Source organism: Labeo rohita, chromosome 6, assembly GCF_022985175.1.
Source record: "Labeo rohita strain BAU-BD-2019 chromosome 6, IGBB_LRoh.1.0, whole genome shotgun sequence".
Taxonomy (NCBI): domain Eukaryota; kingdom Metazoa; phylum Chordata; class Actinopteri; order Cypriniformes; family Cyprinidae; genus Labeo; species Labeo rohita.
The window spans coordinates 8,733,574-8,761,360 of NC_066874.1; the positions used below are offsets into that span (position 1 = coordinate 8,733,574).

Sequence of the window (27,787 nt, forward strand, 5' to 3'; positions counted from 1 at the left end):
TTATTCAAATGATTCATTCAAAACTGCTGATGCATTTGGGAACAAATCAGCAAGTGACCGTCTTTATGAATGGATCATTGAATCATTCACTTAAATGATGCCTTCAAAAACAGATTTGTACAAGAACAGAACATGGCAGTGTTGCTCTAAAATGCCCAATTGTTCTGATCCAGCTTTGTTTGGAACTGTTTTCGTTGGCGAAACAAAAATAAACAGCCAATATTCTGTCTAAAGTGTAACTCGCTCAATTTTAGATTTTATTGAAATGTTGTATAAATTTTATGTCATTTGTGATTGTGCCTACGCACCAATTTTCAGGAAAATGGCACTCTTGTGTGATACTTAAATATATCATATCTTATAAATATAACAAAAACAAAAACCTATGCATCTTTTGCTATCATAACTTGAATTAAATTCTAACATCATTCTAATAGGCTTTATCATGTAGTGTATACATTTGGACTCAAGACGTGTTTTTATTTGCTTTTCGCAAATGCTCGTACTCTATAGTGTCAGTTTACACATTGCTAAAACAATAATTACGATATCACAGATAGTAAATATCGCACAACGCTAGTTTCACATGTTTCACTGTTGGTAGCACATTACTTTGCAGTTGCTAGAGGGTAACATAAAAGTGCAAAGAACCAATTTTTAAGCCACGTTCATATGCTGATCCATTTGAGTGCCAGTCTTTGTAATTTTCTTCAAGCATTTTGTTGTCCACTAGATGAAAATCTGATCACTTAGAGTAATAGCACCACTCTCCCCCCACATGCAACACCAATTGAGGTATCATTCAAGCCTGTAGCGTAATTTGTGTGCAATCAGTTGCCTAAGTTCAATATTTAGAGGTAAGGGTTTGACAAGTCAATACAAGCCATAGTAGTGATGGTTGCATTAGCAAGAATTACTAAATAGACCAGTTTTCTTTTTTGTTGACATATTTCCTACTGAAACAAGAAGTTAGGGTTGGACATTTTAAATGGCTTGAAGGTATTCCTGACTGAAACAGCTGTTGAATAAAATAAGTTTAATAAATAACTTATCGACTCACTAGATGCATTGAGTTTTAAAAAAAACAACATTCAATATTCAAAATATTATTGATGCAACTGTAATTGCAGTGTAAATACATCTAAAGGCAGCCTTAGATGCTTTTTCTGAACCACCTCTGCAATGCAAAAATGGATTCTGTTGATACTGATTTCATTTGATTCAAACAATCCTATAGTGACTTAATTCAATGTGAATTTATTAATTCAAATGTAAGAAGAAGAAAAGAATATCACACCTAAAAGTATGTGATAATGACAGAAAATATCTTGATATTTCCTGGAATTTTGACGATAATGATAATTAGACAATATTTTGCTGAGCGTGTTATTGCGCTGGTTCTTTGGCAGGTTTAGGACTGCCGTGGATAGCAGACTACCAAAGCTTTTGGTATTCTTTATATTCTGTGAGGTGATTCGTTTTTAGATTTAGATTATATTTTTACCCTTCATGATCATTTTAATCTTTATAAGGCCATTTAACCTACTTAAATGTATGCATCATCTTTTGTGTCAAATTCTTAAATTGAATCAATAAATTTAATTAGTAAGACTATAGGGCTCTTACCAATCAAATGAAATCAGTATAAAAAAAATTGTGTATGCAGTGCAGAGGTGGCACAGTATCTACATCTGAAGTGGCATTTAGATGCATTTACACAGACTGTTTAATACAGGACATGAATGCATTTAACCTGCAGTTACAAATGCTGATGTTTGAAATGATTTTGGGGGAAAAAAAATAGGAATATACTTTAAATATAAACCTAAAATTGCCAGTAGATAGTGGCAAATCACTGCATTAGTGAGTCATTGAGTCGTTCATTCACCCGATTCGTTCAAACGGCTGATTGTTTCAGTAATGAAACACCATCGTGTGTTGCTCAGATACGTAAAACAGCTCTGCTGTGGCTTTGTTTGAAATATTTTCGTTGAAGAAACGAAGCAAAAACAGTAACTTGTGTCTAAAATGTAAGTCAGTAAATATTAAAGGAGAAGTCCACTTCCAGAACAAATATTTACAGATAATGTACTATTCAAGATGAACTTTCTTTCTTTCTTCAGACTGATATGGTTCCCCCAAGTTTGAACTTCCAAAATGCAGTTTAAATGCAGTTTCAAATGATCCCAAATGCGGTTGTAAACGATCCCAGCGAGGAAGAAGGGTCTTATCTAGCGAAACGATCATTATTTTCATGAAAAAAAAAAAAACTATTTAAATACTTTCTCATCTCAAATGCTCGTCTTGTCTTGCTCTCCCTGAACTCTGTGTATTCTGGCTCAAGACAGTTAGGGTATGTCGAAAAACTCAGTTCGTATTATCTTCCTCAACTTCAAAAATCATTTCAAAATCATCCTACATCGCTGCAGAAGTTCCGACCCAGTCTGTTCAAAGTGAACATGCAAAGAAGATCAAACACCCTTAACAAAAAAGGTAAAACAGCGATATAGGACGATTTTCAAGTTGAGGGAGAACATGAGATGGGAGTTTTTTCGACATACCCCAACTGTCATGAACCGGAAACAAACAGAGTTTGGGAAGAGCAAGACAAAACGAGCATTTGACATTAAAAAAAGTATATAAATTGTATTATTTTTATAAAAAATAACTGATTGTTTCGCTAGATAAGACCCTTCTTCCTTGGCTGGGATAGTTTACAACCGCCTTTGGGATCATTTGAAGCTGCATTTAAACTGCATTTTGGAAGTTCAAACTCGGGGGAACCATATCAGTCCATTATATGAAGAAAAATCATGAAATGTTTTCTTCAAAAAACAATTTCTTTACGACTGAAGAAAGAAAGACATGAACATCTTGGATGACAACTTTAACTTCTTGTTTATTAGACTGTTTTATAAAATCAATATCACATTTGCAATCGTACTGATATTTGGAGAAAAAAAAAAAAGTACTCTTTGTGTGATATTAACTATATCGGATGATATAAATATAAAAGAAATATAAAAGTCATTTGGGGGCATATTTACCACCTTATCTTGAATTTTGGAGGAATTCTAAATGTATGTTAATAGACTAAATCATGCAGTGAAAGTGTGAACTCTAATTCGAGTATGATGTATGCAAGCACTCCCTGGTTGTGTTTTTGTTTGGTTTTTGTGATATACTTGATAATATCAAATTGCATATCGTTTAAACAACAATTACGATATTACAATATATCAACACCCCTAATCACACCCATAATTTAACATATAGTATTTAAAAACTCTAAACGTTACACACATAAACAAAATGCCACAAAACTCTGATGATATCATATTTACCAAGTAAATACCAAGTCACAAAAGCACAATTAAACAAATACGTGGTCAGTCATATTTACACAATTATAGGCAGGGCAGTCGTGTGTAGCATCCCTGAGGGGGTGACAGGGCAACAGGCCACAGTTCATTAGCATACTGCACTCTGTCAGCAACACTCTGTTCTGCTCCTCCCTCCCTCGTTAACATCTCCTGCCATCAATCCAGTTTACACAAATCACTTCACGATCGATTGGCACTGCTGGTCAGGTCGTGTTGTTTGCTTTCGAGTGACAGCAGATTTCAGATTTCAAACCTCAGACAGAATCCACATTTAATCGTTAAAAAAATACATTTATTACATTTAACGAAATGTGCCATTTGCACGCTCGTTCTCTGGGTCTACATTTAAATGCATATAAAAGCATGCTAATCCAGATAAATGTTCCATAATTAAACGATTTAACGGTTTCTTTACATACAGACATTAGGAGAGTGAGTGTGGCTTGTTTCTAAGCACATTTACGGTGGTCCACAAGCCTGCAGCCGGCTCCTCTCAGCTGGTCTCCAGTTGATCTATGTTTGCCAAAGGACACAGACCTCCCAATGAGTTCACACATTTCACTCCGCTTTTGCTTACGAAGACTATGCACACCGAACCATTTCCGCTACACACACGCACACACAGAGTTAGACATGGCTTGTTTTTGCAGAGCACTCAACCAGTAGTGTAGTGGTGCCTTCCCATTTTGGCAGGCCAGAAGTCTAGAAGTCTAGTAACACTTGTGTTTGTCTGTGCGTGAGTGTGTGTGTGTGTGTGTGTGTGTGAAAATCACTTAAGAACTGTTGCCAGATTCCCTCCGGATTGTTTGAGTGAGCTGTGTAAATCTAAACTCTAAATGTGTGATGCACGGCTAAGTACTGCAATAAACCTGTGTAATGAATTTCATGTCATTGAAAGACAAGCAGCAACACCATTTACAGCAAAAGATGTTACTCATTAAAAAAAAAAAAAAAAAAACTGCACCGTTTATAAGGTAATATAATGTTTCTTAAAAATTTCAGGCCAAGTACCTTGTTTAAATCGGAATATCCAAGTACCACTAAGTCCACCAGATCATAATACTTAACTCTTTGGACTGCATTTAAGGACTATGTTGACAACATACATCATATGTGAACCATCTGAAAAGCTGAATAAATAAGCTTTACATTGATGTATGGTTTGTTAGGATAGAACTATATTTGGCCGAGATACAACTATTTGAAAATCTGGAATCTGAGAGTGCAAAAAATTAAAAATATTGAGAAAATTGCCTTTAAAGTTGTCCAAATTAAGTTAATCAATAATGCATATTACTAATCAAAAATTAAGTTTTGATATATTTACGGTACGAAACTGACAAAATATCTTCATGAAACATGACCTTTACCTTATATCCTAATCATTTTTGGCATAAAAGAAAAATCTATAATTTTGCCCCATACAATGTATTGTTGGCTATTGCTACAAATATACCCATGCCACTTAAGACTGGTTTTGTGGTCCAGGGTCACATATATGTTGATTAATATCAGCATTCCCGTACATAAATCACACTCCCGCAAGACCATACGCATCTGTTGATTGCATTTTGCAGATCTGCAGACGGATCTTACACTCTTTAAGAACACACATTTACAACAGTAATAACATTTATAAAGGATTATAGTGTAATTGAATGTGCTAATATGCCAATTTTGCAGTTCAAGTACAGATTAATATAAAAATATTTTGAACATGATTGGAATTTGATTTTTAAACTTCTTCCATCTGTTCAAAGCACATGTAAATCTTCAAGGGTGCTGTTATGGGAGGTGCAGAGTATATGGGCAAGGCATAAGGGCCCACCAGGTCACAAGGGGCCCCCCAAATCACCACTTTGGAATAAATTTTAAATTGTTATATTATTATATATAGCTTGTATACACAAACATATTTTAACTATTAATAGTGTAAAAAATTTTTTTTTTTTTTTTTAAAGTAGTGATGAAGAGAATTACATTTTTCTTTATAAATTGGGTGTCTCATAATCAGAATAAAATTATAAATATAAATATAATATGAATACAAAATCATAATCATGATGATTCCAGATACAGACAAGGAAAGTGAAATGATACTAATGGAGATGGCGTCGGTGATGCTACAATCTACAATGTTTTTTTATTTTATTTTATTTTATTTTATATGATATTTTTAATTCAAAAATATGTCTAAGAGAGTTGCTGTGCATTTGTCCATTAAAAGGAGTCAAGGACGTTTCTTGGAAAAAAGCACAACAACCTTATTAAATGTACAGTTCTTTTCTTTAGATTTTCAAGGTCGCTCTAACCAGCATCCTATAGGTCCCTCCTAGAGTAAACAAATGTTGACATCTACGGTTCCATGAAGAATCTCAGACAAAATTGACAAAATTGTTATTTTTCAGATCTATTCATTGAAACATTCTTTGGGGAATCCAAAAAATGATTCTTCTGCGACAACCTCTTTTAGAAACCTTTATTTTTAAGAGTGTATAATAAGAACTTGTGTTTTTCAAACATACTTTTTTCAAAAGCAGATCTTAAAGGGATAATTATTCATCTTTCATTTCAATTTTATGGCTAAATTCACTCGTAGCACTTGTTTTTTTAAAAAAATGCATTTTATTTAAAGTAAAAATTTTAGCATTAAAATATCTTTCTTTTCTTTTTTCTCAGCACTGTAAATTTCCAGTCACATTGGACCCCCCTGAGTATATGGTTTGAAAACCAGGTAAAGAATCATATACTAGGGTAGATCAGACAGTTCCTCCAAATTCTCCAGTCTCCATTTCTATCCTTTCTCTCAGACTATGAATCAACCGTATTCTCAGTCATCTCATTCGGCCCCTGTCGTTTTCATTTTCTAGACGCTGAAATCTATTTGCATGCTAAAAAGCTCGGGAACACATTCCCCTCCCCCTGTCCACACTTCCATCTCCACTCCGTCCCTTTTCATCAGATGGCCTTGTTCTTCCACATATAGTTTATGAAATAAAGGAAATAGCTTCAGAGTACACATACTCATGCTTTCCCCACAATTCTTTTCATTGGGAGCATGTGTCACATGTGTGTGAGAGACAGACACAGAAAGATCCACAAAAGGACAGATAGTGAGAGATATGAGAGAGGGAGAGGTCTGAATGCATCTATGTATGGAGGAGTGTGAAAAAAAGAGGGGGAGGTGGAGAAGACGACAGACAGAGCAAGAAAGAGAGAGAGAGAAAGAGAAAGAAAATAATGTGGGTGAACAGTAGCCACGGAGAGGAGAGCGTGTGTCACTCAGGAAAAGAGACAGACAGGGTGGAGGTCTGGAGTACTGAGGGGACAATACAGGGGTCCAGGATTAGTAAATACACAATCCAGTAAGAAAGTAAGCCAACTATTAACCTTATCAGGTTCTATATCTTCAAGTGGAAGGATGACATTTTATAAACTTACTTAAGAAAAGAATATTTTTTTGAAAGTCTGTTGTTATATTCTGCATTGTAATTGCGCTGGGTATTGTTCAAAAACAAATTTCAATATCGATACTGATACCTTGACTTTGATACCAGTTCCTCAACAATAACTAAACCAATTTTACATTACATTACCTTAAAAAAAAACAAACAAAAAAAAACACTTAAATTACCTCATAAAAATAAAGCCTCCTGAGCCACTGCACAAAGAAACAAAATGTAACACAATAAATCAGTGCAAATAGTTTTAATAAATTTCAAAGAGTTTTCAGTGCAAAATTAACAGTGTTAAGTCACAACGATAATGTGTGTGTTACACTTCCAGAAAAACATTTATATGGGATGAACCATGAAGCTAATAAACACACAATTATGACAGAATATTATTTGTATGTGATTTATTACATTCTGCTTATTTTCATAACAATACAGTGTGTTTACATAAGAAATGCTAAGCAGGTATAACGATTAGCTTGATATACAAGGTAAATAAAAATAAAGTCAGAAAATGAATAAAGAAAAAGAAAGAAAATGAAACAAATACATACATATAATAAAACATAATTAATTAACAACTTTATCTTTTTATTTAGGATATTTGTATTTATTTTTTCTTTTATTTATTCATTTATTTCCAGTAATACCCATTTCATTTAATTTGTGTTTTGCATTTTATTTGTTTATGGTTAATTTAAGTTTTTGTATGTTTTGTTATATGTATGTATTTATTTTAGTTATTATAATAGTTTGTTTGGCTATTTATTTATTTAAATGTTTTTTATTTATTTTTGTACACAATTTGAAAAATCTGTTTTTCTATATTTGTTTCTGGTTATTATTATTATTATCATTATTATTATTAATGGTTTTTATTATTTATTTGTATTTGTGTAGTTGTTTATTTATTTTTGTTTATTTATTTATCATTCTATTTTGTTTTTAACTAATTTATTGTTTTGTTATTTATTTATGTTTTATTTTTATTTACTTCTGTATACAATTGTGTGTAATCTTATACAAAAATCATTTATTATTTATTTATTGTTTTTATTTATATTTGTTTATTATTATTATTATTTAGTTAATTATTAGTTAATTTATTGTTTTGTTTTTATTTGGATATGTCATGCTTTTTTGCTTATTTATGTTTTTGATTATTTTTATAAAATGACTGTGACAATGTCAATTTTTTATTTGATGTTTTATAAGATTTGTTATACATGATTTCAAACTTTCAAAAACCATTTTCATCTTAAGTAAATTTATAAAATGCCATCCTTCCACTTGAAGATATAGAGTCTGATGCATAAAGTAAGGCTAATAGTCAGCTTAGTTCAGCTTATTTCATTAAATTACTTTACATAATAATAACTTTTTTTAATTAATTAACTTAAATGATCTTAAATGAATAAGATGATAGATAGATAGATAGATAGATAGATAGATAGATAGATAGATCAACTAAGGTGTTTTAAAACACAATCCTGTGCCTCTTCAATGCCTCTAATTTGTATGATATGTTTCACTGTCCACCAAATACAATTAGTTGTAGCTTTTTTAATGACCCTTGTTGCAATGGAACAAACCAAAGCGTTAATCAAAAGACTAAGAACTTAAGATCTGAGATCTGCTGAATTTTATAATAAGACTAGAGGGACAAACACTTCCAGAGTGATCTTTAGTACTGAGGCTTGCTAATATGATAATGATTAAGACAACCCACAGAGCTAACAAATGGAAAAACACAACATGAAAAGATCAGAAAAACATTTACCTTAAAATTTAACACCGGTACATTTGCCGACGTACATCACCGGTTATGTACTAACTACAATGCTAAAATTAACTGAACATGTGCTGCACATTCACTCTGTCTTTGCAGTCTCTAGCAGACAGTGCTTAGTCATAATCGTTATTTGTCAAAAATAAATGTTTACACGCCACACGAATTTAAGATCCTTTCAGATCAGTTTAGACAGCGAGTAGCCTTTTTATCTCCGGCGATAGCACTTATTAATAAAACTGTCATCAAACTTTGATTATGGGGTTTTCAAAGCAATCCCACACATGGGTAATAACAGGCTATATCTTGTTGCTCTAACTTTGATGTTATCCCAGTGCCACCCTTGAAAAGTTCAAATTAAACATTTTCCTACAAAAACTGACAGGAACTGCACCCACGAATCCTTACAACAACGTTTTGTTGTAAATGTTACATTTAATTGATTAATTTCAGCACATACGTGCCAGAATGCGTGATGTCGTGAGATGAAGTAGCAAAAACAAGTGATTCATTCAACAAATCATCGGTGACATTAATCTTATTTGTTCATTTTATTTATACGCAGCACTCACGCCTCCATGCTAGCAATTGTTTGAGCCAATGCACACTTGTCATTAAAAGAAGGGCCCATTAAAGTTTATTACATTTCCTTTATCCAAGCATCTATTTCAGACAACCATAGCAACTGGCATAGGTCAATCTGGCCGAGCCTGGCGATTTTTTTTCGGTCAAACGAGTCAACGTTTTTTTCCTGCGAAATGACATCTAAATTACAGCCCTGTCGATCCAAGGTTTATTTTTGCAGCTAATGGCTGAAACACATGTAACAGGGGAGAAAGCACGGATCAGGAAGGCACCGAGCGGCGGTATGGCGCAAACGGCGGGATGCGGTGCGGTATTATCGGCCGGTGATGAGAGATCTGTGCTGGGTAAATCATTAGTGCTCATTAGAATTGAATCATGGAGATTATGCTCTGAAGAGATCAGTGGAAAACGCTGGTCATGGCTCAAAGAGAACAGACACAATGTTGCCATAGAGATTTGTCAGCTCAATCAAAACGAAAGGCTGCAACTCTAATATTCGAGTGCTCAGCTTTAGTCCACACTGTGGTCTTTGTGCTTCAGGACGTGTCTAAGGCTAACACTGGATAAATTTCAGTATTTCATGGTTTTTTGTTCAAAATGTGGATGCTGACTGCACTGTAACCGCACATGGCGTTGCACTTGTCACTCGTCCCTGCTAGTCAACCTTGTACCTGCGCTACCTTTTGTTCTTTTAAAACAGCAATTTCCTAGGCAACTAGGAATAGGAAACTATAAGCTAATTTCTATCATGACAACTCTGAAAATTTTAGCATGGTGATGGATATGACAATGTTAATGTATTTGGTCTTGGCAGAATACAACTGCTATGCTGCTGTTGCTGCAAACCAAGTACAGGAACTAGATACTGCCAACATATGCTGATACGGTGCTGTGAGACAGTAGCATATAAGTGACCCTGAACCACAATCATAAGGGTCAATTTCTTTAAATTATTTGGCCGAGACACAACTATTTGAAAATCTGGAATTTGAGGGTGCAAAAAATAAAAATATTGAGAAAATCGCCTTTAAAGTTGTCCAAATGAAGTTCTTAGCAATGCATATTACTAATCAAAAATGAAGCTTTGATATTTTTACGGTAAGAAATTTACAAAATATCTTCATGGAACATGACCTTTACTTCCTATCCTAATGATTTTCGGTATAAAAGAAAAACGATCATTTTGACCCATATTGCTCTCACTGGCTGCGTTTGCAACATGAACCAATCAGCTTGTGCCAAGTAGTTTAACGCTATAAATGTCATCAGTTTGCGTTAAGGACCACCTGATTTAAATTTCTATCAAATGTGACCAGTTTATTCTAACTAACTGATTATTAGGGTTATCGAGGTACCAATAAAATTCTGATCATTAGCCAAAGTCAATATTACTAATTCCAAATGCTATACCTACACCACCAAAAAAAAAAAAAAAAAAAAAAAAAAAAGTAGGCATCATGACATAATGCACAGCATGAAAAATTTATATTTGTTAAATAATATATTTATCGGTGTTATTACATTATTTACATTTGTAAAAAGTGGCTTTGTGAATTAACACAGTGTGGTATGATTGTTGAGGAAATCAACATGTAAAAAAAAAAAAAAAAAAAAAAAGAAAGAAAGAAAATAGGCAAATGTGTTTGCACAATTAAATACCCAATGTTGGCTGATATGGAAATGATACAAAAAAAATTTTTGTATAGGTAAGTAATGTAAGTACTGGTACTTCTGATTGAGCTGTCTGTTTTCTGATGTCACTGTTTTTGTGGTGTTAAAGGAGAAATTCACTTCCAGAACAACAATTTACAAATAATTTACTCACCCCCTTGTCATCCAAGATGTTCATGTCTTTCTGTCTTCAGTCGTAAAGAAATTATGGTTTTTGAGAAAAACATTTCAGGAATTTTCTTCATATAATGGAGCATTGGTGCCCCGATTTTGAACTTCCAAAATGCAGTTTAAATGCAGCTTCAAAGGGCTCTAAATGATCCCAGCCGAGGAAGAAGGGTCTTATCTAGCGAAACGATCTGTCATTTATTTATTTATTTATTTATTTATTTTTTTCAAAAAATAAAAACCTTGTATACTTTTTAAGCACAAAAGCTTATGTAGCACAGGCTCTGGGATGCGCGTCCACGATGCTACGTATTAGTGATGGGTCATTCTTGAACGATTCTTTAATGTGACTCAGTAAGTCATCTCGGGGGCGGTGATTCATTCAGTCGCGTATGCGCAACATGCTATTAGGTTCTGTACTGGAATTAGTTTCGTGTTTTTCGAGTCGTTTGTTCATCTTATGGGGCTGTCACGTGATGAACGAATGACTCGAACCCGAAGACTCGAGAGATGAACTAATCAATTCTTTTTTTCTGCTCATACTGCATTGGTTAAGCTTATGGGGCTGTCACGTGATGAACAAATCACTCAAACCCAAAAACTTGTCAGATAAGAAGTGAGGTGAGCTAATCATAGACTACAGACTCAGGTAAACAATGAATTAATCTTTTCTGTTTCTTATAGCATTATAGTTTTGTCTTGTTTGTAGTGTGATCATGTTTGTGTAAGCAGTGGATGTGTTAGGGAAGTAACATGTAACATTTTAATTATATTACTCTATCCCAGAGCCTGTGCTACACAAGCTTTTGTGCGTAAAAAAAAATATACAATTTTTTTTTTTTTTTTAATGGCCGATCGTTTCGCTAGATAAGACCCTTCTTCCTCAGCTGGGATCGTTTAGAGCCCTTTGAAGCTGCATTTAAACTACATTTTAGAAGTTCAAAATTGGGGCACTAATGAAGTCCATTATACGAAGAAAAATCCTGAAATTTCTTTACGACTGAAGACAGAAAGACATGAAAATGAACAAGGAGGTGGGTAAATTATTTGTGAATTGTTGTTCTGGAAGTGGACTTCTCCTTTAAGAGAAAGCACCTCCGCAGCATGTTCTTAACATAAGAGAAAGACGCAGTCATTTCTGCTTGCTGCAATAAATCACAATTTTTCTGCACTAAACAAGTGAATTTTGCCAAGATATTTTCAGAGATGATAGACAAGATGTTAAAGAATAATAATTTAATGAAAACCTAATTTTGACCAAATTTTTTTTTTTTTTTTTTCGAATTTCCTGAAAACGTCCCAGTGTGACATCCGACGGGTTTTCCCAGATTGCATCACATACATAAGGTAATATATAAAAGTTAATTAAAAAACAAAAACATATTACAACAAAATTTATAATGAAACACATATAGACAGCTCCACTGTCCTGCAGGCAGGGTTTTTTTAAAATGGGTTTTTGGTTAAATGCCTGATGTTTGTTGACCACAGAGCTTATTTTTTCCAATAATCCAACAGCCATTGGAAAACATGGTTGTGAATTGGTCTAAGGTAGTAGGTAGTAGGCATTTTTGGGTGAGTTCACCCAAAAATGAAAATTCTGTCATTAATTACTCACACTCATGTCCAACCCTGTAAGACCTTCGTTCGTCTTTGGAACACAAATTAGGATATTTTTGATCAAATTTAAGAACTTTCTTACCTTGTATAGACAGCAATGCAACTGAAATGTTTCCAAGCCCAGAAAGGTGTTAAAAAAGTCCATCTGCCACCATTCACAAGAGTATTGTGGTAGTCTCGTGAATGGCAATGGAAGGTGACACGGAAGAGTTGTTGAATAATGTTGTTATTTCTGTTTTCTTTGCACACAAAAAGTATTCTCACAGCTTTGTAAAATTATAATTGAACCACCAATTTCACATGGAGTATTTTAACGATGTCCTTACTGCGTTTCTGGGCCTGGGAACACTTCAGTTGCATTGCTGTCTATGCAGGGTCAGAAAGTTCTGAGATTTTTCAGATTTTTTCCATATTTCCAGCCTAAGAGTTCACACAGAAAGTTGACTAATACCAGCAACCCAGCTGATTTCAAATCTACCCAAGTCACCGTACACTCACCCTCTATTTATAGAGAAAGAACAGAGATCAAGAGAAAATGCCCAGCATTTGTGAGAAACACTCCAATCCACCAGAGGTAATTACATCACAGGATGAAATCATTAAATCTACACAGCACTTTGCCCAATCACAGGTGGATGTGCTGGCAGCTTTAATGACATCACAAAGGATTTTTTTCGCCCTTTCAGGAAACAGTAAGTGAGCACACAGAGATGATAATTGCCTTTTACACAGGAAGAGTCAGACTCTAATGTACTTCATAGTCATCTGTTTTGAAGGCAAGTGGTGGGTGTGTGGCATGCATTTGCAAAGTCTGCTTTACTCAGCCTCCCATGATTCTCAGGTTCTTTGATCTAGAGTATCAAGAAAATCTGCGACCCAGAGTCCATTTTGAGCTCAGTTTGTAGTCCACACAGATATGGAGGGAGAGGAGGAAAGCATTTATAGAACCGGTGTCAGGACAATGAACCTCGAGTTGAAAGTCAAAGTCATCTGGGCCGTCAGTGACATGGAGATCATTCATTTGCATCTACATCAGGTTCATCCGCTGGAGTGGGCCAATGCATCTGGCGCATTCTCACAATCTGCATTGGAGATCATCAAACGGTGGAGGTGTGACTGCTTCATAATTCATATTTTGTAGACACACCAATATTCTGCATGTATAAATGATAAGATGTATAAAATTAATGGAAGGCCAAAGCAACCATAATGACTGCCTGAAACAGAGCAGAGGTGTCTAGGGAGAGGATCCAAAAATAATAAATGACTTTTAATTAGGGGACATTTGTGAATGTGTCATCTGTGTAATTCTGCATGTTTGTGTGTGCATAAATGTGAAAACAACTGCTGTCTAGATGGCAATATTTGCATGTGTGTTTGAATTTACAGTTGGGAGCAAGTGTATAAGACAACACAGAACCTGGGATTTTTTTCCAACTCACCTAGTAAAAATAGTAATAACAATAATTAAAAAAAAAAAAAAGTTATGTAAACTGCCATTCAAATGAACACTAAAGGACTCATTAAGTTGATAAAATTTCAAGCGCGAGAGGGGTTCAAGCGCTCTAAGGCATTTAAGCACATATGCAAGAAGACATTATGTAGCAAGCCTTTTGCAAATACAGGTAATTTACCATAAAAATATTATGTTTTGTAACATTTATGACTGTTGTAGCACCAGCTGTGGTCCAATCTCCTTAAAACTTTGCATGTTTATTTAGAATCACCTGTCCCATATGCTCCCCAGGTTTTGTGAAGTTTTATGTTCTCCTTTAGGCTTTATAGGATTTGGGGTAAATTCGGACTGCAGTGTTTTTTTCCAGATTGAGCGAAAAACTAGGACTAGTTCACAAAAGTAGGTATTTTACATTTCAATGATTTAACAAATGATTTGATTTGACAGCTGTGGTTCTAGAGGCAAAGTTATCTGGAATGAGGAGTTCTGTCATATGATGAGACAGCACATATATGTTTGAAAAATGTATCGCATATATGTATGAAAAACCGCACAACGCACAATTGTATACCCCCCCAGTGACCGATTTCTTTCAATTTTCTAACAGACATTTGGGGCTGTGAGTCAAACAGGCCTACCGAGTTTCATTATGATCAACCTCCGGTGACCATGTCTAGTAGGTGCTCAAAATTTATTGGCCAATGGCGTCCGTTTTTCGCAAATATCCTTATAGACACTTGTGGCACTTTGGACCAAAGTGTTCAGAAGTTATAGGCATTTTACTAAAAGTGGCCCTGCCCCTTTCGAATGTTTTGGCACCCCTTTGCGACAGTGAGTCGAAAGTTCAACTTTTTTTTATTGATAATTATTGATATTCACTCTCCAGAGAATCTTTCTGCACTGGTTTGGTTCTGATTGAGTAAAAAACTTAGGACTAGTTTGCAAAAGTTGGTTTTGCAAAAAATCCAAAATACCCGAAAATTTTGCCAGGCTCACGATCGAATCAGAGGCATGCATTTTTTCCAGCGTGAGCCAAAAATTCCAACGACATGAGGCACTTGAGCTTGTGCCTAACGGTTAGGGGTTATGAGCGATTTCATATTTTTGATCGCTGTAGCGCCCCCGTCAGGCCATCTGGGGTGAGCCTTGGCGACATTGTCGGCAGTGTGAGTACTACCATCCCTTCAAGTTCCAAGTCTCTACGTCTCACGGTTTGGTCTGCACAATCAGTTTTACATGAAGATCACCGATCCGTGACCATTCTAATGATTACAATAGGGTTTCAGCACCACACGCTTAAATGCATAATAAAAATGTTTCTTGAGCATATCAGCATATTATAATGATTTCTGAAGGTTCTTGTGGCACTAAAGACTGGAACAATGGCTGCTGAAAATTCAGCTTTGCCATCACAAAATAAATAAGATTTGAAAATATATTAAAACAGAAAACAGTTATTTTAAAGTGTAATATTTAGCAATATTACTATGCATTTTTAACATACACGCAGCCTTTTAAAGAAAAAAAATACAAAATTAATAACAATATGTTAACTAGTGGTCTCAAATATTTAAAATTCAATTCTGTAAATACATCTAACACAAGCATCTTGTGACTTTTTTTGCATGCCCACCTGTAACACTCCAAGTTTCACACATTTTCCATTTAGATTTTACAATGCAGAGCTGAAATCTGCTATCCTAACTGGCTTCCACAGCATCACATCACCAAAAATGACAGATTGAGACATTCACTTAGCACACCAACACATACAAGCACAGATCAGCATTCTACAGAGAAAAAGAATTGTAGAAAAGATTGGTGCTGGAAGACAGAAGTATACCAAGTAAGCAAGAGGGAGGGAGGAATGCGGTTTAATGGACTGCTGGATTTACTGAACTCTCAGCTGTAAATTCACGTAACTCCCCACATCTTAAAAACACCATCCCTCAGCTTACGACAAGGGCAAATCTCAGTCAAAGACTGTGGGGACTTTCCATTGACTTCTATGTTGTTTATAGTGGTAATGATATTTTATATCCCCTTAACTTAAGCATTTTCATTAAGGAGCCATTTAATATTTATTTATTCATAAAATGTAGGTTAGGTCTGATTATCTCTTTACTATCCTTCGGGGGACATCTGGTCTCCACAATGTAACAAAACCTGACCCACACACAAAAATCAATTAAACTACAAATGCAAACATTCATATAAACGAATACATTTCTTAACAGACCCACTGGTACACACACATGCACAGAGAAGTACTCACCAGTATTGTTCTTCTTCCTGTTCTTCAGAGCACAGGTGACAGGATCTCCAGAAACACGAGGATTCTCCACATATTTGGGTGTCCTGATTGAACCTGCAGACAGAGCGAAAATGAGAGAAAGACCGGAGCGGGGAGAGAGAGAGAGAAAGAGAGAGAGAGAGAGAGGGAGGAGAAAGAGAGCGAAAGAGACACACATACACACACAGACAGTTAAGTCTTTCCAGATGGGATTTTGAAACTGGCGATCTGAATCTCTGGGCAGAGCTGCGTGTGGATCTGCTTGTGTGTATGAGTGTGTGACAGTTGTGATCGGCTGTCCTGTACTCCCAGAGAGATTCCAGTATAAATGAGTCGTCTGTAATGATTTTAATCTCCCTGAGCAGTTCCTCCTGTATCAGCTGAGTCAGAGTCGAGCTTTACTGGCATGATTTGACACACACAGTTTTTCTAAAGCATTAAATACTTAGAGAAATAGACAATAGGTAACTAACGTTTAAAAGTTTTCAATGTTTTTGAATGAAGTCTCTTATGCTCACCAAGTCTGTATTTATTTGATCAAAAAATTTAGTAAAACATATATTGTGAATTAATATTGCAATTTGTTTTGCATTTGAATACATTTTAAAGTGTCATTTATTCTTTAATTATTTACTCTGAAATTTCAGTCATTACTCCAGTCTAGTTTCTCATGATACTTCAGAAATCACTGGTGCCCAAGTAATTTGTGTGAAAACCTTGATATACTTCATAAAAGATTCTAACATGAATAAAAAGTTTAAAACAACAAGTAACAATGTAAATGTTTTTACTGCATTTTTGATCAATTTAACACATCCATGCTGTAAAAAAAGTATAGAACTATAATAATAGTTTATTATTTGGTCTATAATACTAGAACAAATATATATAAAATAAAATACAACTGAAAATACAGTCTCTCTGGGTTACTTCAGCACATAAACCACTAGCTGAATCAGCTCATTCACAACGCTGACTCGTCTGCAAGAACATTTGTTCCATTTAACTTCACAGCGGTTCTTCATACAAAGCCTCAAACATCAGACAGAAGCCTGAAATGAGAATAAAGACAGACATCTCCACCGGCGCACAGATTTGGAAGTAATATTCAGGGCTGTAGCAACTGACACGTCCTTCCCACTTTCAGACATTAAGCTCACCCTATCCACTTGTCGGGAAATAATGAAATTTTAAGAGCCTTGTTTTGATCAGCCACAATGCAACAAAATGTAGGCAGCCAATGTGAAATGATAAAAGATGCACTTTCGAAATTTCTGGTAATATTACATTACACAGTTAATGAATGTTTGAAGGAAAACAAAGGGCTGTAGGATGAAATCAGTGTAGGTCTGACTCAGGAACTGGACTATAAGCACAATCACAACTCTTTCACCACATCCTGGACTCAGGCAGTTAACAACAGGTTGCCTGATGGGGACTGTCATGTAATTACATGTAGCTTTCAATACAATGCTTTGGATGAAAAGTGTTTGCTAAAAGGTAAGCAACTAAAGGTTTGGTCTGTGAAAGTCTTTCTCTTGGTTTTAAAATCAACAGTAGTTTCTGACTTAAATCTGACTGACATTTTCATTTTGATAAAAAAACTTCCCCTTTGGAATAGTGTGAATGAATTGTGTAGGACAAAAACAGGAACATGTTGACTCATGTTGAAAAATGGTGTATAATGCCACCTGCAGGAACAGACATAGTATTGCAAGCACAGGAATGCTTCCTTTAGCATTACTTAAAATAGGAAATGCTTATAGCAGGAGAGAAATTAATGTTTTAGGAAATATAATGACAGATAATAAATAAATATAATGAAACAATGTGAATTTTGTAAATTGCTTCTTAAACATTAGAATGGATCTAAAAACAATAGGATTAAATCAAGTAGATTAATGTTAGTATTACATTTCTCAGTTGTAGTTTTTTTTTTTTTTTTTTTTTTTTTTTTTTGTGTACACAAAATTTGTCGTGTAAAGCATTCTAATTAAGAACGATTTTAATTCAGCAACACATAGGGCTTATGTGGGCATGATCACACAACCTGAGGTGCAAGACTGTGGGAAGAACAATCGCCAAATGCTGCCAGAATACTGAGTGAGCTCCTGCCAAGTGTTTCTCTTGCCATGTGATTGGCAGCTCTCAGCTCAGTGTGAATCATCACAGAGCGACCAATACCACAGTGATAACGTCATGCATATTACACAGTATATATGATATGGTTTCATTCATCAGTTTAATCTAAATAATAATCTAAAGCAGCTACCAAAACATATACGGTTTATTTAATCACACATTTGGAAAAGACATTTTAAAGATCCATTATAAGATATTACATCAGTTCACCTTGACCTACACTCATCCTGAAGTCTGACAATCAAGTGAACCTACACTGTGAGCCCTGACTTGACCTCACAATGTACCTGACCTTTGTTTTATAATGGGTAGTTGCATAAATAGTTGCATAAATGCAGCCACAATGATTTATAAAATAGTCTGGCCAATTATTAGTTAGTAAAAGGGTAATCAGTCAAACTTTTTGAATTAGACCAATATATCTGACAATCAACCAATCAATCAATCACAGTTGCAAGTGATTAGCCCTGAAGGAAAAATTAGATGCATACCTAATAAAATTAAAATTATAAGACTACTCTTATGCAACTGATCTTCACAGAGCAGGTAAATGACCCCATGACTCTGTCCTAAATGTTGCCCTCAGCCCTTGCTGTCCTTTAATAAACACATTAGTGATGCTGGTGGTCACACAGACCAGTAGTTTTCAAATGGATTGCTTCAGGACTCCCATTTGATACTGAGCATCAGAGAAACATTTATTGTATAAAAGTTGCCAAATATGTCCTTAAATCAAACATGTACATCAAATATGTAAATATTAAAAAAAAAAAAAGAATCTAAAAGTAATGCAAACTGTTACACACCTTAATGATTTTATTGTTTTTAAATTGTTTTTTTTTTTTTTTTTGGCTTAATTATACAGCTATGTTACATATTTGAATATTTGCATTTGCCATTTTTCCCCTGAACCAGAACAGGCCTGCAAGCCATCAGTTGAGAATTGCTGGAATAGACTGTCTACCACAGTTGCTCTTAATAGACTTAATGGGAAAGTGGGCCACAGGATGACTTTTATATTTAATTAACTTAATAAACTTCTTTTTTTGCATAAAATCAAATTAAATCATTTTTTTTCATTAAACTACTGTTTTTTTTTTTTTATAAAAAAATATACTGTTCTGAAATCACAAAACAAATAATATTAAATACATTTTATATACACTCCGTTTCTGCTAATAAAAAGTTAAAACAAGCAGCAGAATTACAAAAGGAAATATCTTATATGGAGAGCTTTTGAATGTTAGACAATGTAGGGCTTTTGAGTAAAAAAAAAAAAGTTGAGAACCATTGGTCTACAGTGTGAAGTCTGCACCAATAGATGGCACAGTTTGTGCATTACATAAACCACAGCTGTGGAACTTCTTAAAGAGGACAAGCCATAGCACTGTAAACTTGACTGATGCGTCTATTGTATGTAATATATAGCATAGTACTTGAACCAGACATACTATTTGAATAGTACCCAAACAGCCAGGCGTACTCATTAGGATAGATATAAATGACCATTCCAACCAGGGTTGCCAGGTTTTCACAACAAAACCCGTCCATTTGCTAGTCAAAACTGGCCCAACTGAGCGTTTCGAGGGAGGGGTCCTCCATTAAATATCGCATTCTGGGCGATAAAATACACGTTTTATGTCCCATTTTTTATGGTTCGCATTTCAGGAGCTAAATATGATATGACTGAGGTTGATTCAACCCACGGACATCATAGACAACCCACGGCAACAGTGTTAAAGTAGCCAAATTCCGAGGGAAAACCGCAGACTTGGCAACACTGATTCCAACTCACTAGGACCGAAATTAAACATTTTTTCTATACCTTTTTGTATTATTGCAAATATATATTTACTTTATGTTACCTCACACTGTAAAAATGCATTTTGCATCAGCTCTGAATGGATGTGTAGTGTATGTAAATCTGAAATTACTGGATAATACATCAATGTATTAATAAGTTGAGTAATGTATTAAAAAGTGCTGTTAATCAATTAATCCCACCTAACTGTTTTTTTAAACATACTTTTATATTGCAACAGTATATTTTTATTATTTGTTAAATATTTGTCATTGTTCTTTTTTCCTAATATTTAACCAATTACTATAGCCATTGAACATTACAGTATAAAGGCCTTTCCACACTGAGCGCGAAAAAAGCTAAACGAATATCTCACGCAATGACTAATAGCAGTTTTAATGGGTTTCAGTGGGGACATTTTTGTCCTTAAGGTCCTGAGAGGAACTATTTTTGTACCTAGTGCAAAATAGATTTATTAAAGGAAATGGGGGTGAAATAGTAAAATTCCAATAAAAATACACACCTGCACCAAAATTTATGCCACTGGCAATAACACAGGCAAAATGCTAAAAAAAAAAAAAAATGGACAAAAATATCCAAAAGGGTCACACAAGGGTTAAGTTAATGCTGTGTATTGAGCAGCAGATGATGTTAAATCCATTTACAAGACAAATATTTAAAGGGGTCATTGGATGCCCAAGTTAATTTGATTTTTTAGGTGCTTTATTGAAAAGTCTATAATATGCTTTGGTTAAAATTTCTCAATGGTAGTGTAAATAACACCTTTTTTACCTTGCCAAAATCAGCTCTGCAAAATAATCTTGTTCTGGTTGAGGTTGCTTTAAATGTTAATGAGCTCTGCTCGCACCACCCCTCTCTTCTCTTTATGGAGTGACAAGCCTGTTTACTTTAGCCGCATTTAGCCACGTTTAGCTGCTAAACTTGCTAACTACCATGCTATTAGGAAAGACGATCACAAAGATTCATAAAAAAAACCCTTATACTCACTTCTGCTGTAGGTGGAGCTGGATCACAAATGATTCACATGAAAATAGACGAATATATGTAGATCGGGAGGCGCATTCCCTTCACAAACAAATGTAATCCACTGCATCTTCAGCGGCTCAGATGTCAGGAGTAAATGACGACCACTATGTTCATTATTACATCCAACCACACAACACCTCAATCAGAGATATTCTTGTCTAACTTACACCTCTGCTCTGGCATCAAAACAATGGAGGTCTGACTGTTACAGCAGGTCTGAGGTAAGACGCTCATGTCAATCAACTGTTGTGGGAGCGGCCTCTGTCGGTGTGACACACTGCTGCATTTGTCCATGCAATTGAAGCGTGCATACTACGGGCACAGTATAACACCTGACAGGACAGGTAAATTTGTTTTTACTGACCGCAGTTCACTGTTGTTCTACTGAAACTTCCTCGTCACCTCTACTTTTACTACGATTATTTGACTAGTGCCTGATGCTGAAATAAAGTTTAAGTGTGCATCTGAAAAACCTCCCATTTGGTCGTAAAGACGTTCCGCGATTAAATAAATGCACTTCTTATCAAGAAATAAAAAGAAAGAGAAGCAGCAATTGTGAGAGGACACCCCGAGCCCCCTAGCCTAACTGAAAAAATTAATCGTCTGCGTTAAAGGAGAAGTCCACTTCCAAAACAAAGATTCTCATATTATGTACTCACCTCCGTGTCATCCAAGATGTTCATGTCTTTCTTTCTTCAGTCGTAAATAAATTATGTTTTTTTGAGCATAAAACATTTTAGCATTTTTCTCCATATAATGGACTGATATGGTCCCCAGATTTTGAACTTGATGGCCATTAGTCATACCAAAATGTAGTTTAAATGTGGCTTCAATCGATCCCAAATGCGGTTGTAAACGAGTCCAGCCAAGAAAGAAGGGCCTTATCTAGCAAAACGATCAGTTATTTTCATAAAAATAATACAATTGATATACTTTTTAATGTCAAACACTCATCTTGTCTTACTCTGCCTGGACTGTTTTTTTCCGCTTCATGACAGTTTGTCGAAAAAAATCCCACCTCATGTTCTCCCTCAACTTCAAAGTCATCTTATATCGCCGTTTTACCTGTTCTGTTAAGGGTTTTTGACCTTCTTTGCATGCTCACTTTGCAAAGACTGTGTCAGTACTTCTGCAGCAATGTAGGATGATTTAGAAATGATTTTTGAAGTTGAGGGAGAAAATACGATTGGAGTTTTTCGACATACCCTAACTGCCAGAATAAACAGAGCTCAGGGAGAGCAAGACGAGACGAGCGAATTGAGATAAAAAAATATTTAAATTGTATTTTTTTAATGAAAATAACCAATTGTTTCGCTAGATAAGACCCTTCTTCCTCATCTGGGATCATTTACAACCGCATTTGGGATCGATTGAAGCCGCATTTAAATTGCATTTTGGAAGTTCAAAATCAGGGCACCATAGCAGTCCATTATATGGAGAAAAATCCTGAAATATTTTTCTCAAAAAACAATTTCTTTACGACTGAAGACAGAAAGACGTGAACATCTTGGATGACAAGTACATTATATGTGAATCTTTGTTTTGGAAGTGGACTGCTCCTTTAATGCGCTAATTTTGACACCACTAGTATTAAAGTATCAATGTATTAATGAGTAATTTATTCAAACTGTCAATAACACACACTCCTAGCAAGTATTTTTAAAAAGTGACTTTTACATACCTGACTTGTTAGACCGGACTGGAGAAAGATAAGGTTGGCGGGGAGGGAGCAGGGGCGAGGAAGGGAGGGAGACGGACACTCCTCTGGTCAAACTCGGCCTCAGCATGTCCTCTGAAGGGTATGGCTGTACTGGCAGCGGCCCACTGCCATGATTCTGAACAACTCCAATCCCCTCTTCCTGAACTCTGTGATGGAAACTGGGGCTGAGGGATTGACTTCCTAAGCACAGGAAGAAACACAAGAAAAAAGAATACATATTTGTTTAGCCCACTCTTTTTTGAACACTTGATTAGAATTTTATCTGCCGGACATGAAATTCTGTATGAGTGATCCACTCAACATGAGTCACTTATCCAACCGCAATAACAAACACTGAACATTCAGAACAGTTTGAATCTCTTAAAGTCTCAAACCCTTACATTAGTTTCATTTATTCTATGAAAAGTGAAAAAAAATTCTCTGTATGCTTTCCAGTTGGAAGTCAGAAATCCAATTAGCTAGGTATCATTACCAATGGCTTTTTGCATCCAAGCCTTCAAAACCACTATAAAAACATACGGACAAACTACTAAGGCTGTCCCATGACCAACAGTAATATTATACATCTTTCTCCTCATATAATAAGCCCTTTCGAAGAAAGCTGAGAATAATTTAAACTCTTTTAACATTCCAAAGCAAACATACAAGGACTAAAGTTCCTCTCACCGCAACAGGGTTTACTGGGGATCTTTACTGCCAAAACGTAGCTGGTTTTAAAAAGCCAACAGAAATGCAGATTTTCACAGGACAACCAAACATATGATGAGGAGGACATCCCTACGGTAATTTTGGAGGATGACATGAAAGAGACAAAAATGTGAAACTACTATAAATAAATGAATAAACAGGCTGGACATTAATTCACAGCACTGCTAAAAAACTGCATGGTTTCTGAAATCAATGAACATAATATGCATAAAATCAATATGCTACTCCTGTTCAACTAGTCAGTTTGAACAATAATCTTATTGCTTACCTGTCCATGACTGCACCGTTCTTAAAGACTTTGGTGCAGGTTGGTTGTCTAAGGCTGTCTTGAAAACATGTTTTTTGTGATGCTTTATTTATTTATTTTTTAAAGAATTTATAGCCAATATTGTTTTCAGCCACAATATTTTCATATTTTCAAAACAAAAAAAACATACCAAAACTAATAGCTGTATAACCTAACACTTTTACTGAAACAGTTTTATAAAGAAAATTCAGGTATCACTAGATTATGATGTACAGTATAAAAAATGGCTATACATTGAATTCTAAGATTTGAGGATTACACTTATCAGTAATAACTGATTAGTAATAAGTAATTAAAAACAAAGAGGAGAAATGAGCATGCACAATGAAATATTTAATACATTGTTTAATATATAATTAAACAGATATACATATACATATATATATACACATATATACATACAGTGGGTACGGAAAGTATTCAGACCCCCTTACATTATTCACTCTTTGTTATATTGCAGCCATTTGCTAAAATCAATTAAGTTCATTTTTTTTTTCCTCATTAATGTACACACAGCACCTCATATTGACAGAAAAACACAGAATTGTTGACATTTTTGCAGATTTATTAAAGAAGAAAAACTGAAATATCACATGGTCCTAAGTATTCAGACCCTTTGCTGTGACACTCATATATTTAACTCAGGTGCTGTCCATTTCTTCTGATCATCCTTGAGATGGTTCTACACCTTCATTTGAGTTCAGCTGTGTTTGATTATACTGATTGTACTTGATTAGGAAAGCCACACACCTGTCTATATAAGACCTTACAGCTCACAGTGCATGTCAGAGCAAATGAGAATCATGAGGTCAAAGGAACTGCCTGAAGAGCTCAGAGACAGAATTGTGGCAAGGCACAGATCTGGCCAAGGTTACAAAAAAATTTCTGTTGCACTTAAGGTTCCTAAAAGCACAGTGGCCTCCATAATCCTTAAATGGAAGACGTTTGGGACGACCAGAACCCTTCCTAGAGCTGGCCGTCTGGCCAAACTGAGCTATCGGGGGAGAAGAGCCTTGGTGAGAGAGGTAAAGAAGAACCCAAAAATCACTGTGGCTGAGCTCCAGAGATGCAGTCGGGAGATGGGAGAAAGTTGTAGAAAGTCAACCATCACTGCAGCCCTCCACCAGTCGGGGCTTTATGGGAGAGTGGCCCACTGAGGAAGCCTCTCCTCAGTGCAAGACACATGAAAGTCCACATGGAGTTTGCTAAAAAACACCTGAAGGACTCCAAGATGGTGAGAAATAAGATTCTCTGGTCTGATGAGACCAAGATAGAACTTTTTGGCCTTAATTCTAAGCGGTATGTGTGGAGAAAACCAGGCACTGCTCATCACCTGTCCAATACAGTCCCAACAGTGAAGCATGGTGGTAGCAGCATCATGCTGTGGGGGTGTTTTTCAGCTGCAGGGACAGGACGACTGGTTGCAATCGAGGGAAAGATGAATGTGGCCAAGTACAGGGATATCCTGGACGAAAACCTTCTCCAGAGTGCTCAGGACCTCAGACTGGGCCGAAGGTTTACCTTCCAACAAGACAATGACCCTAAGCACACAGCTAAAATAACAAAGGAGTGGCTTCACAACAACTCCGTGACTGTTCTTGAATGGCCCAGCCAGAGCCCTGACTTAAACCCAATTGAGCATCTCTGGAGAGACCTAAAAATGGCTGTCCACCAACGTTTACCATCCAACCTGACAGAACTGGAGAGGATCTGCAAGGAGGAATGGCAGAGGATCCCCAAATCCAGGTGTGAAAAACTTGTTGCATCTTTCCCAAAAAGACTCATGGCTGTATTAGATCAAAAGGGTGCTTCTACTAAATACTGAGCAAAGGGTCTGAATACTTAGGACAATGTGATATTGCAGTTTTTCTTTTTTAATAAATCTGCAAAAACGTCAACAATTCTGTGTTTTTTCTGTCAATATGGGGTGCTGTGTGTACATTAATGAGGAAAAAAAAATGAACTTAAATGATTTTAGCAAATGGCTGCAATATAACAAAGAGAGAAAATTTTAAGGGGGTCTGAATACTTTCCGTACCCACTGTATATGTACCCATATATATACATATATGCATTTTTAACCTTTATTATGACAGGACATATCAGAATGGACAGGAAGCGAAGTGGGAGAGAGAGATAGGGCGTGTGATCGGGAAAGGTCCTCGAGTTGGGATTCAAACACAGGACGCCGTAGCGAAACAGCGCTGTATGTCAGCAGACTGCTCACAAGGCTATCGCGCCGACTACTGTTACCTTCTTGTTGCTTAAAAATAAATAAAAATATATTTTTGGTAGACATCCGATTAGATTATTAGATTACGAATACATCCATTTAATTACATGCATTATATATGGATGTCTTTCTATAATTGTTGGTACATCTCATGTCCGTCAAGTATATTTTTAATATATTTTCATCAATATAAACCCCCGCTGCTTAATTTCCTAGTACACAATTATATTTTTCCCACACTACTATATGTTGAAAAAGCCATATCGGCCATAAGCCATATCTATCTCTAAGACAGACAGACAGACAGACAGACAGACAGATAGATAAACAAATAGACAGATAAACAGATAGACAGACAGATAGACTGACAGGCTGCTAGACAAACAGATGGATATAGATAGACAGATAACTGTTGCAGAAGTCATTTTTGATGAGAAATTTCAAGTAAATTCACAAAAACAAATAACTACAAAAAAGTAAATTAAATTTTACATGACATTTTAAATCAAATACGATTAAAGATACTATTAAACATACTATTTTTTACAGTGTATTTCGAACATAAGTTTGTTAATTAATTCTACTGTAGAAAAAGTTTATTCAATTGTACCAGTTTTGTTTGCATTTTCATTTTAAAAGAAAATGATTTTCAGGATTCAAATGATACTTGATCTGAGTGTAAGGTTTCACTCCAGTATATAGACTATATGTAACATTGGCCATAGGGTGGAAAATGTGCCGGCATGGCTTTCTTCTTGCCTTTTATTGCAGATTTGTGGTCGGTCGCCTCTTAACACAGCCCAGCAAATCAAGTCTGACTAATGACAGTCTACTCCAGAGAGCTCTGAAATAATTACAGCCCTGCATTCATAACACGGAGGCCTGACCAAAAAACCAACCAGAGACTCCATTCATCAGACATCAAATATTTATCAGAATATAAATTCAGTCGAAATGAGGGTTTGGAGCTGGACGGAGGCCTTGCTAAATCCTATATTTAGTCAAATGTGGACAGACCGAACCAGACAGAAAAAAACATTCATGCTGCTCTAAATGGACTCTTAATGTGCATGTGGCATAAATCAGGTATGCTGGCGTTTTGGCATCATCACAGGAATGTGGCATAAATCAGGTACGTTGGAGTTCAGCATCACAATAAGAAACAGCGACTGACTGAGGAAAATTAAGTAAAATAACACATGGACAGGAATAGAAATATACAGTAGAGGAAAACAAAGACAATAAACCTTAACCCCAAATGGTACCAACTCTTCTTCACACAAACAGGAAGTTAAAAAATAAACACCACATGCAAGGACAGACGAATGACAATGAGGAAGGAAGGGAAAATGCCGCCCCTTGAACTTCTCATTCATTCATCATGGTTTCCACAAACATACTAAGCAGCT

General features: G+C 35.6%; 1 protein-coding gene across 2 annotated transcripts in view; it reads right to left on the reverse strand.

The window, feature by feature from the left end:
• tanc1a (tetratricopeptide repeat, ankyrin repeat and coiled-coil containing 1a) overlaps nt 1-27,787 on the reverse strand; it is a 108,998-nt gene that overhangs the window by 53,438 nt on the left and 27,773 nt on the right. For both annotated transcript variants that reach the window (XM_051111929.1, XM_051111928.1), the window contains exons 3-4: nt 23,092-23,310; nt 16,403-16,495 (exon numbers count right to left, since the gene is read on the reverse strand). In XM_051111929.1, the coding sequence (XP_050967886.1) occupies nt 16,403-16,495; nt 23,092-23,310 (312 nt within the window). The remainder of the gene's footprint in view (nt 1-16,402; nt 16,496-23,091; nt 23,311-27,787) is intronic.